We start from the raw sequence: 16,168 nt of genomic DNA, 5'->3' as shown, positions 1-16,168 counted from the left end.
ATTAGAAAGCTCATTATTTGTCAAGATTTCTCTACAAAAAGGTAAGAAGATTTTCGTTATTTTGCTGATAAGCTCCTCTTTTATCATGAATATAAGCCAACTTAAAAAATAACCAATCCCTCTATATATTTGATTCCAATTTCATTGTTCTAAACTCTTTTAGGGACAATGCTAATAATCATACACGCAAAGATTTGCAAATTATCACCTTTTATTAATAGTTCATTCTTTCTAAATTTCTTACTAAATTTCTTTTACTAAATTTAAATTGCAACCTCTGCTTTTAACTATCAAATTACCCCCTACCCATCTTTTATAAGCAAATAAGGTCAAACAGTTCACACTCCCGGAATCCTCAATCAGATTTATTGGTAAGATTTCATTTAAGTGTTCTTTGGTAACCTTCCTAGTATGAAACATATTTTTAAACAGAACTGAAGTGAAGTGACAGAAAGATCATCTCTGAAGGAACTGGCACCTTTACCATCTATGCATAGACACTTGGTTTCTGAGTTCTATTTTCTAAACTTTTACTCATAATTTTGTTTTACCTAGTAATATTATTAAGAGAAGGCAGAAAAGAGTTGAAAAATATGCATATTATATACTTCAATTTAAAGATTTATTCCTAAGTAACATAACTTCAGAGGCTGACTGGAAAAAACCTTTGTGCCTCTAAAATTTTGAAATCTGCTTTGAGAGGGTACAGATGACTAATGTAGGACTCCAAGTTACAAATGATACATACAAAACGTATTTTATTACCAAAAGAGGAAGAACAAAGGAAGTCCCAGTTAGTATGCATAAATAAAGCCTCAACAGTAGCACTGGCTTGATTCATTTGTCTGTATCACATCATGATTGCGAAAAAATTCTTTTTTGATTTTTAGATCCCAAGATCTTAAAAAATCTTCAGATCTGAATACGTATGTACTTTTTAGGTACGACACTGGGAGTTAAGAACACCCATATTTATTATGAAATTAGAGGCAGAAAGAAATGTTTCCCCCAAATAGGCCCTACTTTAAATGGATTACTTGTGAAAGAAGAATGTTAAGGATTTTATTCTGCTAAAAAACAAAGAGAGTTCTGTTTAAAAAAAACTTTAGTGCCATTAAGCTCTTTCGTTGAAAAATATTGCAGGTAATTGTGTTTCTGTTTAGGAGATTATTCCTAAATTAGTTATTTCAAATGTTTGAAAAATGAGAAGGTGTTTTTGATTTATGTTTCGGTGCAAAAGAAACCAGATTCCACAAATATAAATTGAGAGAAGGTAACTTAAGTTTGAAACAATGTACAGTAAATGCATTCAACATTGTCTTGCTAGATAGATGAAAGAATAGTTACCACTGCATCTATGGAAAAGTTTTCAGTCTTTTGTCCTCATTTACTTCCTTAAGAGGGCTTGAAAAAGTCCAACAGAGAAACAAACAAGATGTATTCAGTACTGTGCTCCTAGGAAATTAACGAAACTATCGAAGTACCCAATTACTGTACTAACCATGTCTGCAAAGCCTTCATCAAGGAATCTTTATCCATTATGGTATATTCCCCGAGGTAATAACATTAAGGTTAAAAAGAAAGATGATACTGGTAAAATTTCACTATTATGAATTTTATGTTAAAATATGCAGTAGCCAATGTTACTATAGGGGCAATGACCTGGGCACATGTGACCACACTCACATTTCAGATATAAACCTAAAGATGCTCCATTTACTGTTTTCAGTTACGACTCTATATCAAAAATAAGTGGGAAACTAGGGACCATTAATTGGATGACAAGAATAAACGTATGCCAAATTTTCTACCTTATTAGGTTCAAAATTTGATATACTAGAAAATAATGTTACTAGAAACATCTATCACTTAAAAAAAAAAGGCTGAATTTTACACTAAGCATAATTTCAGGAATCATGCCCTTGATTTTTTGCACCTTACATAGTCTTCATAACAAATTAACTATGAAAAAACTGAAGACAAAACAGATTTGAAATAGAGGTGATGGCACTCCAATTCTTACTTTTTCTTTCACTTCACATTTGAATCACTCAGTATGCCATTTTAGGAGGCTAGATCTAATTGGACCTTTCTAACATTATTAATATAGAAACTTTAAAAGAAAATTGTCCTTTGATGGTACAACAAAATTGTATTGAACAGAAGTCTCAGAAGGGCTCAAACAGAGCTTGGATCTCTTTTTCTTACCCATGTGAAAGGAATACAACTATGCTTATTGTTACAGTCATAAAGGGATCTGTTGGATACAATAATTTATTAATAACAAATTAACAGTTTACTGTTAACCCAAAAGAAAAATGGTCAAGGACATCAATAGCCAATTCACTGAAAAATGCAAATAGCCAAGAAGAAAAATAACACTTTTATTCTATCAGATTGGTAAATATTTACTGAATAATAATATTCAGTGTCAGTATAGCAAAAGAAAACTGACCTGGGGGTGTAGCTGGTTCAACTTTTCTAATGAACAGTTTGGCAATAAGAATAAAAAACTTGGGTGTGTGCATGGCCTTTGTCCTAAAAATTCTACTTCTAGAAATATATTCTAAGGAAATAATTGGATAAGTGTACAAAGATGTACATGCAAGGATGCTGTATATGCAAGGATGCCCATGTAGCACTATTTATTAAATAATAGAGACTAACTGAAAATAAACTAAATGTTCAATATTAGGTGAGTAGGTAAATCTAGTATGCATATCCATACAATAGACAAGGAGATCTAGACCTATATTTACTGATGGGAAGATGGGCCTAATTATATGTGCGCTTTAAAAAAACAAAACAGCTAGTTACAAAACAGTATATACAGAATTACCTACTTTGGTAGAAAAAAAACAATTACTAAGGTGTGTGTAATTATCAATATGTGACTGATTTTATTTAATTTACACATATGTGGAAAAAGGATATGCATAAGAATATTAATAGTTATCTAGTAATTTCATTTTATTTACTTTCTAGTTCTGCTTAATTAGCATTCTATTACTTATATTGATACAATAAAAAAGGGAGGGGTAAAATAAATAGTTACCACAACAATGATGTTACTATGGACAAAAGTGGGAAAAAGCTTTATTTACGCAGAACTGTTTTTGCAATGGTGATGCTCATCATATATTAACCCACAGATGTACTACCCAACCTTTGATTTTCTTTTTTTCTTTCCCCCAACTAAGGATGCTTTTTATTTCCCTTTGATTTCTGAGGTGACATCTTTAGGTGGTAACTGTTATAGAAATAAATGTGGCCAAGAAGATCCATTTATAAATCTAAGTCTTTCCTACTTTCTATACACTTTCATTGAGAGCTACTTCATTTCCAACATCTGTCCATCAGACAGATACAGATTCATGTGTTGCTACTAATTTCCTAGTAGAGTCACATATTTTATTTGAAGTTATTTTCAGGGCATCTCTCAGTTCTACATTTAAGTATCCTACTCAAGCAGGACTATGACCATTATTTCAACAAGAACAAAACAGTCATGAGCCAAGACTTATATGTAGATAGCAAAGCCAAATTAATCAATAGTTAACTGCCAGAGCCCAAGTCTGCTAATGACAACAAATACTTTAGCAAGGAAAATAAATACTTGAAGACCTCAATGTTGTCTTCCTTCATTTCCTCTTCTGGAATATAAAACAGTAGAATAATCAATAGTTTAAAAACAGAATCGGATCAATAACGAGCATCATACATTAGAAAAAAAAATACTAGAAAGATTATTCTCAACTTATACAAAAAAGTTACACAAAAAATTAGGTAAAGAAGCTACAATTAGACAGTCTTATAAAAATCTGCACACCTGCTTCTCAGTGATATTTCACCTGTATTCGAAGGCTTTCAGCTGTTTTATATATCTCTATAGCTAAGGCCCAGGTCTGGGTTCTGAAGCCCTCATTCTTAGGCACCTATCAGCGGCTCAAATTCTTTTTTTGCTCCCATTACATTTTTTAAAATTTATAGCCTGTATATTTCCATATTTTAAGGGAAAATGGTGACCAGTACTGATGTCTTTTAGTCTGTTAATTTATTTTAATTCAAGGTGGAGTTTAATTAAGAATAAACCGAAGTCTCCCAGTATAATCTAGTTTGGTCAATGATTTATTGTGAATATAAGTCACTATTTTAAAAGCATACATAAATGAATGAGCAATAGGTAAGAAATATTGTAATAAATCTGGCTAAGGGTAATTTCTGATGAGGAACTGATCCATCTCTTTCTCAAAAATGTTCAAGGAAAAAAAAAGCTACAAAAGTCAGAAAAAAATTTGAGTCTTAAACTTAATTTTCTTCTTTATTACATAGTTGAAAACTAATGTAAATTTTATTTGTATGCCTCTTTTAAACGGACTTAAAAATTTTTTTTATTGGAACACTCTGATAGAGAAAAAATAATGTAGATAATTTTGATTAGCTCAAAGAAATAATATTATAATGATAAAAGCTCACTTACTGAGCACTTACTACATGCTAGGTTCTAGCTCTATCACGTTCCTAGCTAGATGACAGAAGCAAAGCACAGAGGAGTTAGAAAAGCTGTCAAACATCATGCAGGAAACCGGATTTAAACTTGGTCATTTTGACTATAGAGCTCAGGTTCTTAACATACTATGACATATTGCAATCCAATAAAATGCAAACACCATAAAAATACAAAGTTGAATGGCAAATATGTAAAGATTAAAAAAAATTTTTTAACCTAATGCTGATGCTAAAAAAATATTCCTCCATTGATACTTTGATTTTATTATGAGGGCAGAGATTGCAAGCATCCAGCTTCCTGTCCTAAATTCCTAACCCGTGCTGATACTAAATAACTTAAAATCAATTTCCACAGATTTATTATATGGACTGGAATACTCATTTCCAGGGGTAATTTGCCAAAGCAAAACGCAACCTGTTCAATGAAACTTAGTATAATGGTAATGAGACAAATTTTATTTAAAAAATTATTTCCCTGTTGAATACATTATGAGGTATTTTAAATTAGTTTAGAAGTAAGGCTTGAAACCTGCTTTAATGCTATAACATATCCTATAGACCATGTCCACAAAAGTTGCTGAATCCTGTCTGAAGAAACAGATATCACAGGATAGTTAAAAACCAGGTACCTTCTACTCGTTTCAATTCAATTTGAAATCTTTCAGGAGTATCTCCTATATGGCGAAATTCCAAGCTATTCACAATACAGGATACAAAGGGCACATGCAAGCCTGACAGAGGAACTATTTAGCAGATAAGGAAGGCTTTTTTAAATGCTTGATGTTACTATTTAAAATTCAAAACCAAAACAAGTGGCCTAACCAAAAGATTTCTAGGAACTGGGAAAGCAGGCTGAAATATAGCACAGAAAGACTCAAGTCCACTCTATACATTCATACAGTACCTGGGAGCTGAATCTGTGAACATCGTCAGAGGCACTGACTAGATCAATGGAAGACATGGAGGAAGAGCGACTATAGGGCTACCAGAGACAGACAAAGAAAAAACCAAGTAATCAGAACAAAGGCACAACAGAGCATTCAGTACCAACTTCCAAACACAAGATAAAGAAAGAGAGAACAAAGCACTATATGAAACAAGCTCAGCAGCAAGTGCTGACTTCATGCACCTATTATGTGTTATGCTCCAAAATCGAATGCAGTGCTTCCAATAATACAAAATAATACCACTTAACCCCAAAGGAAAAAGAGATCTAATATCACTGGCTACGCTTCTGGTTAACTATTTTGGACAAGCCACTCCCTATTCCCCCACCCTTCTTTCCCCCTTAAATAAAAAAGAAAGAACATTATGTTCAGAAGAAGATTTCTAACAGTTCTGGAGGATGTATATGGAAGAAAACATGTAATACCAAAAAATCTCATTACTTAAATTCAAGAAAAGGAAGAAGACTTTATATAACAGGATAGTTTCGTCAACAGTGAAGAAAAATATATCATATACTTTTAGTAAACTGTGACATTAGCTTACCTTTTGGACAAATCTATGAGTCCCCACAGAAGAAAAGGCATCTCCAGATGGCATTGATGTAGGCCAATGTAACCTGACCTTTTCACTCTGTGACTAAGAAAACATATAATGTTAAATGGGAAGGTTTTGAAGTGTATTTTGCAGCTTAAGAATGGATAATATAACATTTAATTACTGAACACTTTAGTACTTATAAATATTTGAATTATGAAGTTACTCTAAAGATACAAGCCTTGCCAAATCTTGACACTTCATGTATCCCAATTTTCTTCTTTTGGATTCCATAGATACTACCTTAGACCAAGGATTAGTTCTTTTATTTTTGCTCTCAGTCAGAATTTCCAATACCAGCATGGCACCATTTACCATGAATCAACCTTAACACTGCTACCAAAATAATTTTCTTATCCAAACTCTGGCCAAATTATTCCAATCATTCCACATCATCAGGGCCCTGCAGGGCTGTATCATTTGAACCAATAATCATTGTTTGCTTCAGTTATGTTCAAAAGAAAATATCATGTATATCTTTGTCTCCTTTCCATGAAGGTATTCTGCCTTCATCCCATCACCTCACTCTTGTTAAGCTGCCACTTAACCTCTTTCCTCCTTCTCAGCTTGCTTAGTTTCTTCTCACTTATTCAATAAATATTTACTAAATATACTGTACCAGAAACTATGCTGTGTTGTGTGTGTGATTATCTTTGTCATATCAACGTGTGTGGCTCTCAGGCAAAGAAAATCATGGTCTGTTTAATGACTTGTTTTTATCTACTGGAGTGTCAGGAATAGACTGATATTAAATGAGTTGATCATCCCGTGAATATTTCTTTTTTCTAAAGCATACAGAAGTTTTTATTGATTCTCTTCAACTCCAACTCAACCACCATATTGATACTCAGTGGAGGAGCATTTTAGAGGCAGAAGGGATGATCTGAATCATCTTGTCCAACTCCTTGTTTCACAGATTAGAAAACCAAGGCCCAGAGAATTTAAGTGATACGTTTAGAGCTACACAGTTAGTGGCAAAACTAAGACTAACTTGTCTTGACCTCACAGTTTGCTATTCTTCATGAAATAACACATCTTAGATTAAAACAAAAGCGAAAACACAGTGAAGGGAAAAAAAAAAAACACCCAAAACACCCTAAAAAACCAAATACAATGCTGCTATTTCAGATATTTTTGGCATCCAAAATTAGAACTTATTTAGGAACTGGAAGTTCTATTGAGTGCTGTGTCGCATCTTTTGGGTATTAAAAATGTGCAATAAGCTTTTATAAATTAATGTGACAAACTTATCATCACTGATAAAAAACAGGGAAATATAAACAAGAAAAGCAAACAGCCACTATTGCAGATGACTTACCCTCGGATAGATAGATCAGTAAATGGGCATAACAGCCATGACTGTCTTAGCAATCAGAGGGAATAAACAAGCCAATTTTTCTATGCAAGTTAATTTGTAGTATAAAACTGATACACATATGATTTATTTGCAAGATGTTTAAAGTCTTGAGAAGAATAACTAAAATTCATCTTTAAGTAACGTCTAGTGGTAATATATGGTAACTGCATTGTTGCAGAATTAAAGGTAAAGGATCAAATTAATCTTGAAACTAGAGTTAAAGGATTTTAGAAATGCCTTCCTTCAATTTCCACAGAAGGAGCTGGGTATAACTGCTGTGAATTTAATGATGAAAAAACACTGAGCAAAGTTAAAAGTGAGGAAGTAATTAAGGTGAAGGTAGTGAAAGCAATAAATGAGTTAATAATAAAAACTGAATGGTACTAACATAGAAGAAAAATAAATTCTTGGTCATTTTCCTTTTGAATTCATATGGCACTTGGTGGTGAAGAGAAATTCAAAGAGACTGTTTTACTCAGAGCAAATAAATGCTTTGTACTAATAGAATGATAATAAGGTTGGACACTTCAAGGGGAACAGGCAGAATATTTCCATTTAATTTCATGTTAATTATGCATGCTTGCTTTAAACAATCATTAGTCTTCTTTCTATTGCTTGGAAATTGGTCAATAAAGTGACTTATAAAGATTCTTCTACATTTGTGTCTCACTGTAGACAAGAGTTCATTTTTAGGTTATTAGGATCATGATTTCAAATTCTATTTATATGAATAAATACATCAAGGATTTTTAATAATTTTTAATAATATACATACCTGTTCTTCTATTTTATCTTGTCTGTCAAGAGCAGCTTCAACAGCATCAAAGAACTCTTCCTCATTAATCAAACTGTTTGGGCCTTCCTATTCAGACATACAGGAAAAAAAAAAGCTGTTGATTCAAGAAAACAGAAAACACTGATAACCCTGGCATTAACTCTAGGAGAAAGTTGAAAAGTGAGCTGACAAACATTTCTGAACCAGTTAGTACACTAGGTAATATTATCACAAAGATGAACAACATATGCTCTGTGCAAATCAGTGCACAGAGTGTTACAATTAATTCACTCACTCGGTCCTCAAATATTTACTGTATATTGACTGACACTGTGTTAGGGCAATAATCTAGAGCAGGGGGTTGGTGAACTATGGCCCGTGGGTCAATTCTAGTCTGCTGCCTACTTTCAGAATGGCCTTTAAGCTCAGAATTTCATTTTTAAATGGCTGGGAAACAATAACAACATTTTATGGGGAATTCCCTGGGGGTCCAGTGGTTAGGACTCTGTGCTTTCACTGCTGAGGGCCCAGGTTCAATACCTGGTCAGGGAACCAAGATCCCACAAGCTGAGTGGCATGGCCAAAAAAAAAAAAAAAAAGGAAAAAGGAAAAAAAAAATTCATGACGTGGGAATTATATGAATTTAAAATAAAGCTTTACTGGAATATAATCATGTTCATTCATGTATTGTTTATACCTGCTTTCATGGTACAGTGGCAGAGTTGAATACCTGTGACTTGAGGACTTGTCCACAGAAACCATATAAAATTGCAGGAAGGTTTAAGAACAAAGTTGCAGATCTATAGCCAATGAGAAGTACAGATAGGGCTTCTGAGGGGAACCTTCCTAAGCAAAGACAATAACATCATAGAGAAGGAAAAGGTGAACCGATGCTTGAAAGCCTGCTTAGAATGGTAGAGCAGTGGTTCTCAATCACTTGGGGAACTGCCTGGGGAACCTGTTAAAATGAAAATTCCCAGGCCCCCATTCGCAGAAATTACTTTTCAGTAGGTCTTGGGTGGAGCCAGGAATATGCATGTTTAATAAGTCCTCCAAGTAGTTCTAATGCAAGTAGAACCTCAGCTGTATCAGAAGATAAAAATATAAAGAATAACAGCAAAATGGAAACAAGCAAGATATGTATCTTGCTGTGATAAAACAAATTTAAGTGGACTATAAGTGGAACAATAGCTTTGCTGGGGCCCAGAGTAGGCTCCCCCAAAATGTGCCTCAGTGGCATATTGATTATTTTGAATTAAAGTTACTTAAGAAATGGCCAGTGCAAGAGGGACACTGACACTCCCGTCTCCCTGAAAGCAGGAAACGAATCTCATGTGAAATGTGTATTCCCTGCACCTGGAGGTAGGACACCATTATTGCCAAAGATAGGGAATCTAGTCTGAGAAGCGGAAGCCTATATAAACAAATCTTGTTACATTTTAAATTTACTACTCCAAGTCCAAACTCTGTTTAGACTCGTCACTAATCGGGCATCCCAAACCTAAGCTTCTTTGCCCTCACAACTTTGTTGTTTCTTTGTTGAAAGAGTATAAAAGCTGCCTGCTTTGGCCACTGCTTTGGTCCCATTTCTGTGGGACCCACACACACATGACTTAAAATTTGTTTTTCTCCTGTTAATCTATCTTGTGTCAATTTTATTATTAGTCCAGCCACAAGAACTCAAGAGGGGCAGAGGGGGAAATATCCCTCTCTACAACAGCTTCATATTACTATTAAACTTGAGGCAGGAGACAGATGGGCCCCTGGGGCAAACAGCTGGAGTTCGTTCTCTGTGGATACTCTATGATGAAAATAGGAGGAGGAGGCTGGGCCCTGCCCAGATAGAAGATAAGAGAACACATATTTCTCATTCTTGAAGTCAGGAGACCTCCCCGACTACACATGCACAGAAAGGCTCCTTGGAGGTCAAAAAGCGAGGGGGCGCCACCCCATAGTAAGTGATGCTAGCTACCCATAGGCCTCTTCGCTAGAATCCATCTTGGCTAAGAGATGCTCGTGCACACGTGGGAGGATCCTGAGATATACCAAATACGGACTCCGAACCAGGCAAAGCAAGATGATTGGCCAAAGGAAACCAGGAAGAAACACCCCATATAAGTGATTCAAACTACCACAAGGGCGTGACTCTCCGAGTCTGCCCGTGTGTCTATCCACACGTACTGTACTCTTTTTTTCCTCCTAATAAACACTTTGTTTCACTACTTTCCGTCTTTGTGGGAATTCTTTTCTGCAAAGCTGAAGGCCAGGGCCTTGTCACTGACCACTGGTCTAGTGGCTAGGATTTGGTGCTCTCACCACCGTAACCCAACCTCAATCTCTGGCCAGGAACCGAAACCCTGCTTCAAGCCTCTGCCAAGCCGAGGCCACCTGAGATCAAACTGAAGGCTGAAAAGGCAGGCTTGGGTTTAAGTTCCCCCTATTTTTAAATATACAAAATAAGACACGTGAACAATTGCGGGTCTGTCTGGAATAAATCCGAAGTTGTCACTACTCCATTAAAAAGTATGACGCAACATCATCCCTGCGCTGCCACAACCTGGGGCCACACAAGAAGAGAGGGAGGAACTATGCTGTAATGCTCCTGTCAGTTCGCACAGGCATATCAGAAATCTTGATTCAATGTAGTTGTTCTTGTAGAGTTATGGGGATCCCTCAAAAGTCACTTCAAACCACACCCCTCCCCCACCAACTTTTAATTTAACTACAACACACATACAGAACAGTGCACATCTTGATGAATTACCATTAAGTGAATATAACTGCAGGGGAGCAAAACGTACCACCCCAAAATGTCTCTTTGTCATGTGGATTATTTCGAGCTAAAAACAATTAAGGCACAAAAGACTCAGGAAGAAACTTTGACCTTCCCCTCTCACTGCCTAAAAAAATTTTAGATAGAGGGTCTGTTCCTGGAGTAGAGCTATCACTAGAGATATCTGCAAAGAATATTGGCTAGGTGTTATGGTGGAAATTCAGCAGGGTCTAGAGACCAGAGCCTACTCTGTGTCCCACTGTTTCCGCATGGCCCAGCAAACATTTGTTTACCAAACATTTGCATTCCCATCTTGATGTGAATTGTCTTACACCTCTTTTAAGTTCCAAACCACTACTCCCACGTCTTCTTTTGTCTTTAGCTGAAGATGGTATTTAAGGTGAGGGTTTCAGTCATTTTGTTGAGTTACTACTCAGTTTTCCTGGATCTATCCCACATATACATATTATTAAACTTTGATTTTCTGTTAATCTGTCTCATGTCAATTTAATTCTTAGATGAGCCAGAAGAACATAGAAGGGCAGAGGAAAATTTATTCCTCCCTGACATAACCATCTAATGACCAGCTGGATCATAAAAGAGTCCTGCAGGACTCCCTTTATAAAGCCAAAGCATTTCAGACACTTAAATGATAGCAGTATCACTTTGATCTCTTGATATGAGAAAAATATAAAATACCCCAAATTTATTCTGAACTCAAACATATTTTCTAATGATTTAAAAATTCTATTGATCATAACCACATCTACACTTTAAAAAATTGTAATACTCATTCAATTACATCAGAGTCTCAGGAGTTTACCAATTGGGAACTACAGCGTTAAAAATCTGAGGGAGAACTAAAGTAATTGGAATAAATTTTCCTTTATTAAAAAACTTAAAGAAACACTTTTACCTCATCACGCTTACCAAAGAAAAGAGCTATTTATTGCTGAATCTATGGGACACTTCATAGTCTTTATCTACTGGCCCTATTAGCAGCATTTCTTATGTTAATGACTCTCTTTGCAGCCATCCTTCCCCTGGAGTCTTAATTTCCCAGTTCCTCTCTAAGTAAGCACTGTTCCTTGGGTTCCAGGGCAGGCTCCTCCTCTGTCTACCCCTTAAACGTGAGTGCTCCTCAGGGTTCCACACTTGCTCTCCCCACAGCATTCTTACTCATTTCTGTGACTTCAGTCATCGTCTGATGATTCCCAAATTCACAGCCTGTCCATCTCTCTCCTAAGTGTTAGATCTTTACATCTAATAATATATAAGATGGAGTGGTCAAGTGAATGTTTCAACTCAGATGCACCATGTCTAAAACCTGTTCTTCCCTCATCTCCATACCAATCTATCTAAGGCAGAAACCTGGGCCTGTTCTTGAATCCCTCCTTTTTCCCTCATTCAGTCACCACACCCTTCAATTCTACCTTCCAAGTATCTGATTTGTCCATGTAGGCTATCTTCAATTCTCACCTGTAATACTGAAAAAGTCTCCAAGCCCTCAGTCACAACAGTCAACTTCAGTCCACTCTCCTCACTGCAGGAAGTAAGAATGACTTAAACCCATTGCCTGAGGATACTGGTTCTAGACAGTCTTGCCACTCCCCACTTTTGATTGGCTCTACCCTCCACAGATAAGTGCTTTGTGTTACCCTGAGGCTAAATGCTCTCTTTCTCTTCTGGTCTCCAAATGTCTTCTTTCTTCTCAGCCCTTATAAGCAAACACTTTACAGGCTATTCACCTGGTTAACAAATACTCAGCCACTCATTCTTAAGGTTTTAGCCCAGACGTTGTTGCATCTGGAAGCCATCCCTGACTCAATATCTTCACAGTGTTCAAGTGTTCCATAACATACATTATTCTAATTGCCTGTTAACTACTCTGTGTTCCCATTCAATACGCAGCTAAGGCCCTCAGGCGGGACCCTTGTTTACCTTGTTCCTTGCAATATCACCCATGCCTAGCAGTGTCTCGCATTAGTAAAATCTTAAGGCACGGATTTAAGATTATAATTTCTGAGGCCACAGATGACAGAAACATTTAAACTTTATTCAATAACTAGAACATCATGAACGTTTGATAAGGACCAAAGTCATATTTTGAATTAGTGTCTAAAATCCATGCAAATGTAGTATGAACACAAGTAAATATAGATGGTTTAAAACTCCAAAAGGGGAAAAAAGTGTAAAAACAGGCCCTAGTTTATTTAAGAATTACATAACTTGATACTACAGGGATTTGAAATAAAATTCATACTTTATGGCAAGACAAGAAAAATTTAAACGTAAAAAAATTTTCTCTGCCCTTTGGCCTCCTCTTTCCCTTCTACCCTCTACTATATACCTGCATTATGCATCCTGACCAAATCTTCCCCAAGAATACCAGCCCAATCCTAAGGTGCAACATTTTCCTAGCATCAACAGGACAACTCCTTAAAAGATAACCTTCTTTCTTGATCTTGTAAGGGGTCACATGACTTACCACCTTGTTCCTGTAAAACTGGATTGTGTAAACTGTCAATATTACGTCATTTGATGTACCGCCCTCTGTCTCAAAAAACTTATATTACTGTGCTTTGACTTCTAATGGGCAGAACAATTCTCCTCAATTTGGCTAAAATAAAATTTCCATTTCTTTCTCAGATTGACTGATTAATTTTTGTTGACATGCATGGTTTAGCTGGCAGGATATCAGAGATACCCACTAGAGGACACCTGGAGCCCACCCGGAACTGGTGCTCAGTACCAAGCATGGGTCCACTGAGCCCCACCAGCTTCTCAGCACTCCTCAGGTGTTCTGGTGAGCTCTCCTAATATCTGGATCTCATTGTTTGAGTAATGGTCCTGAAATTTTATTCGAGCTGTTTCACTTAAGGCTTGGAGTCTTAAGGGGCACTGGTGCAGTTCTTGGGCAGGACTTCGGGGATTTGGACAAGGGGCCCAGGTAAACATAGGTGGCTGGGTTTTTGTTAAATTTGGCTTACACTGAAAAAAATGAGTTGATATATGTTCTGAACAAAGTTTTTGCTAGTGAAATGAGAGACTGAATTATTCAGCTCTGAAGAATAAGGGAGATCCACTACAACCATTAAGTAAATACTGCTCATCCAACGGGGCACAATAGAGGCTGATAACCTAGTGCTCTAAGCACCCATGGTGGTTTTAGACTGTCACAGGGAGAAACTGAGCCATGTACAAGAGTCAAACCAACCCAAGGTTAACTCCTTGGGGCTAGACTCAGAAGCAGCACATATTTGATCTACCACACTGTCCTCAGAAAGTTGTGCAGATCATATCTCATATCCCATCCGAATTAGGCTATGAAATAATGGGAAATTGTGCCTCAAAGGCCAAACAGCTCCCAGATGGACAGTCACCTATGGGAATACCAGCTGGGTTTATGTATGCTTGCAAGTTCTTAATCGGAACTAAAGGATGTTGGGCCCTGAAATGGTGAGACAGGTTCTTCTGGCACTCCCAAACTGATTTTTTTCAACAGCAGTAAGAGTTTTTCTCTTTTCTAAAATTATATTAGCAGGGAAAGATATTTGTCGGGCTAGCTTCTTAGATCCTTTGAATGGGAAACTCTACTAAATTGTTAAAATTTTAGAGAGCTCTCATCTTAAATATTGTACCTATTTTAATTGGTATACAGAAGCCCCAAAAGGCTTCAAAATTTCAAAATAGCCTCATTGAAAGAGTTGTTGTAGAAAGTTAATAAAAGATTAATGATATAAAAGGTACCTAAAACTTTAACTACTGTTCCCATCTACTAATAATCTTCTGTCTGAATTGCCTTTCTACTCAGAAGACCCCATTAAATGGTTACCTTTAGGAATGGGACTACATGAGGCTTGTAGGCAAGCCTCTTCAGATCAAAGGCCAAACTGAGGGCCACAGTTAAATAATTTCTTAAACCCAGGGAGTATCCTTAAAAGTGTTTATAAACAGATTACCAGGACTTCCCTGGTGGTGCAGTGGTTAAGACTCCGCGCTCCCAATGCAGGGGGCCCAGGTTCAATCCCCGGTCAGGGAACTAGATCCCACATGCATGCTGCAACTAAGGGTTTGCATGCCACAACTAAAGCAGCCAGTGAGCCGCAACTAAGGAGCCCTCAAGCTGCAACTAAGGAGCCCTCGAGCTGCAGCTAAGGAGCCCACCTGCCACAACTAAGGAGCCCGCCTGCCGCAACTAAGACCTGGTGCAACTAACTAACTAACTAAATAATTAAAATTAAAATAATAAATAAATTAAAAAAAAAATAAATGGATTACCAAGTTGGGAGGTGGGAAGCCAGTGGTCTGACTAAACTGACCATAGCTGGTAATTGGAGCCTGATAGTAATTTTTGGGGGGGGGGGGTGCTGCTTCTTCCCTAAACTAAATGAAGGAAAGTAAGACATTCCAACATAGGTGAAGGGGTATGTCAATCCTTTGAAATCACTGAGGTGGCCACCCAATTCTTTGAGGAAAAAGAACAAAAACAAACAGAAAAACTGTTCTTATTTTACAAATCTAGTCTTTATAGGACCAGAGGTATAGCTCCAGAAATAATCCAAAGCCCACCAATCTTTTTACCACTCCCAAAATGTCCCCTTATTTATCTTAAGAGGCTTGTAAACAGAGAAAAAAACTTTTTTTCTGGCCTTGAGGGAGGGTAGATAACTTGGTACTTGACTTGTTAATGACAAATAGAAATCTTAAGTGTCTTCTCATAAATACTAGTAAAAAGGTTTTAGCAATCTAGATAGGTGATCTTGATTTGTTCCATCTGCCAGAAACCCAATTTGAATTCAACCTCTTTTATAACTGAGGGTTTTATACTGTTACACCTGATTCCTGGCTGAAATTTTGGAATGGGCACTATGAGGTCTCTGTGTCTGTTTGTGTGCTTCTTCGTGTCTACATAGGTGTGTTGTAGATGTGTGGTACTGCAAAAATTAATTTGTAAAAGAGCTCTGTTTAATTGGCTTAAAGGAAATTAAGCACTTATATAAATATTCAGAAATACAAAAGAACCTGGCCAGAATGAATTTCAGGTTTATGTGATCTAGGAAATACTCAGTACTGAATTAATATCTGGTATTAAAGTTAGCTTAAGCTTGTTGGCTTAATTAATACAAATATGTCTTTACAGTCATCAACATTAAGTATAATACTTTTATTGTACCTAGGTATACTAGAAATCAAATAAAACCTTATTATT

The 16,168-nt window shown here is 36.4% G+C and overlaps 1 protein-coding gene across 3 annotated transcripts in view; it reads right to left on the bottom strand.

Annotated features, from left to right (window-relative positions):
* The window catches only part of CERT1 (ceramide transporter 1), a gene marked incomplete at its 5' end in the record, with an annotated part of 129,271 nt that overhangs the window by 20,960 nt on the left and 92,143 nt on the right, over window positions 1-16,168 (bottom strand). For 2 of the 3 annotated variants that reach the window (XM_082457259.1, XM_082457258.1), the window contains 3 exons: window positions 5,414-5,491; window positions 6,001-6,093; window positions 8,184-8,270. In XM_082457259.1, coding sequence (XP_082313385.1) covers window positions 5,414-5,491; window positions 6,001-6,093; window positions 8,184-8,270 — 258 coding nt within the window. The remainder of the gene's footprint in view (window positions 1-5,413; window positions 5,492-6,000; window positions 6,094-8,183; window positions 8,271-16,168) is intronic. The other variant, XM_082457257.1, reaches the window with a different exon arrangement.

Source organism: Balaenoptera physalus (assembly GCF_965194825.1).
Source record: "Balaenoptera physalus genome assembly, chromosome: 3".
Taxonomy (NCBI): Eukaryota; Metazoa; Chordata; class Mammalia; order Artiodactyla; family Balaenopteridae; genus Balaenoptera; species Balaenoptera physalus.
Note: the sequence above shows the minus strand (reverse complement) of the source record. Positions and strands in the feature narration are given on the sequence as shown.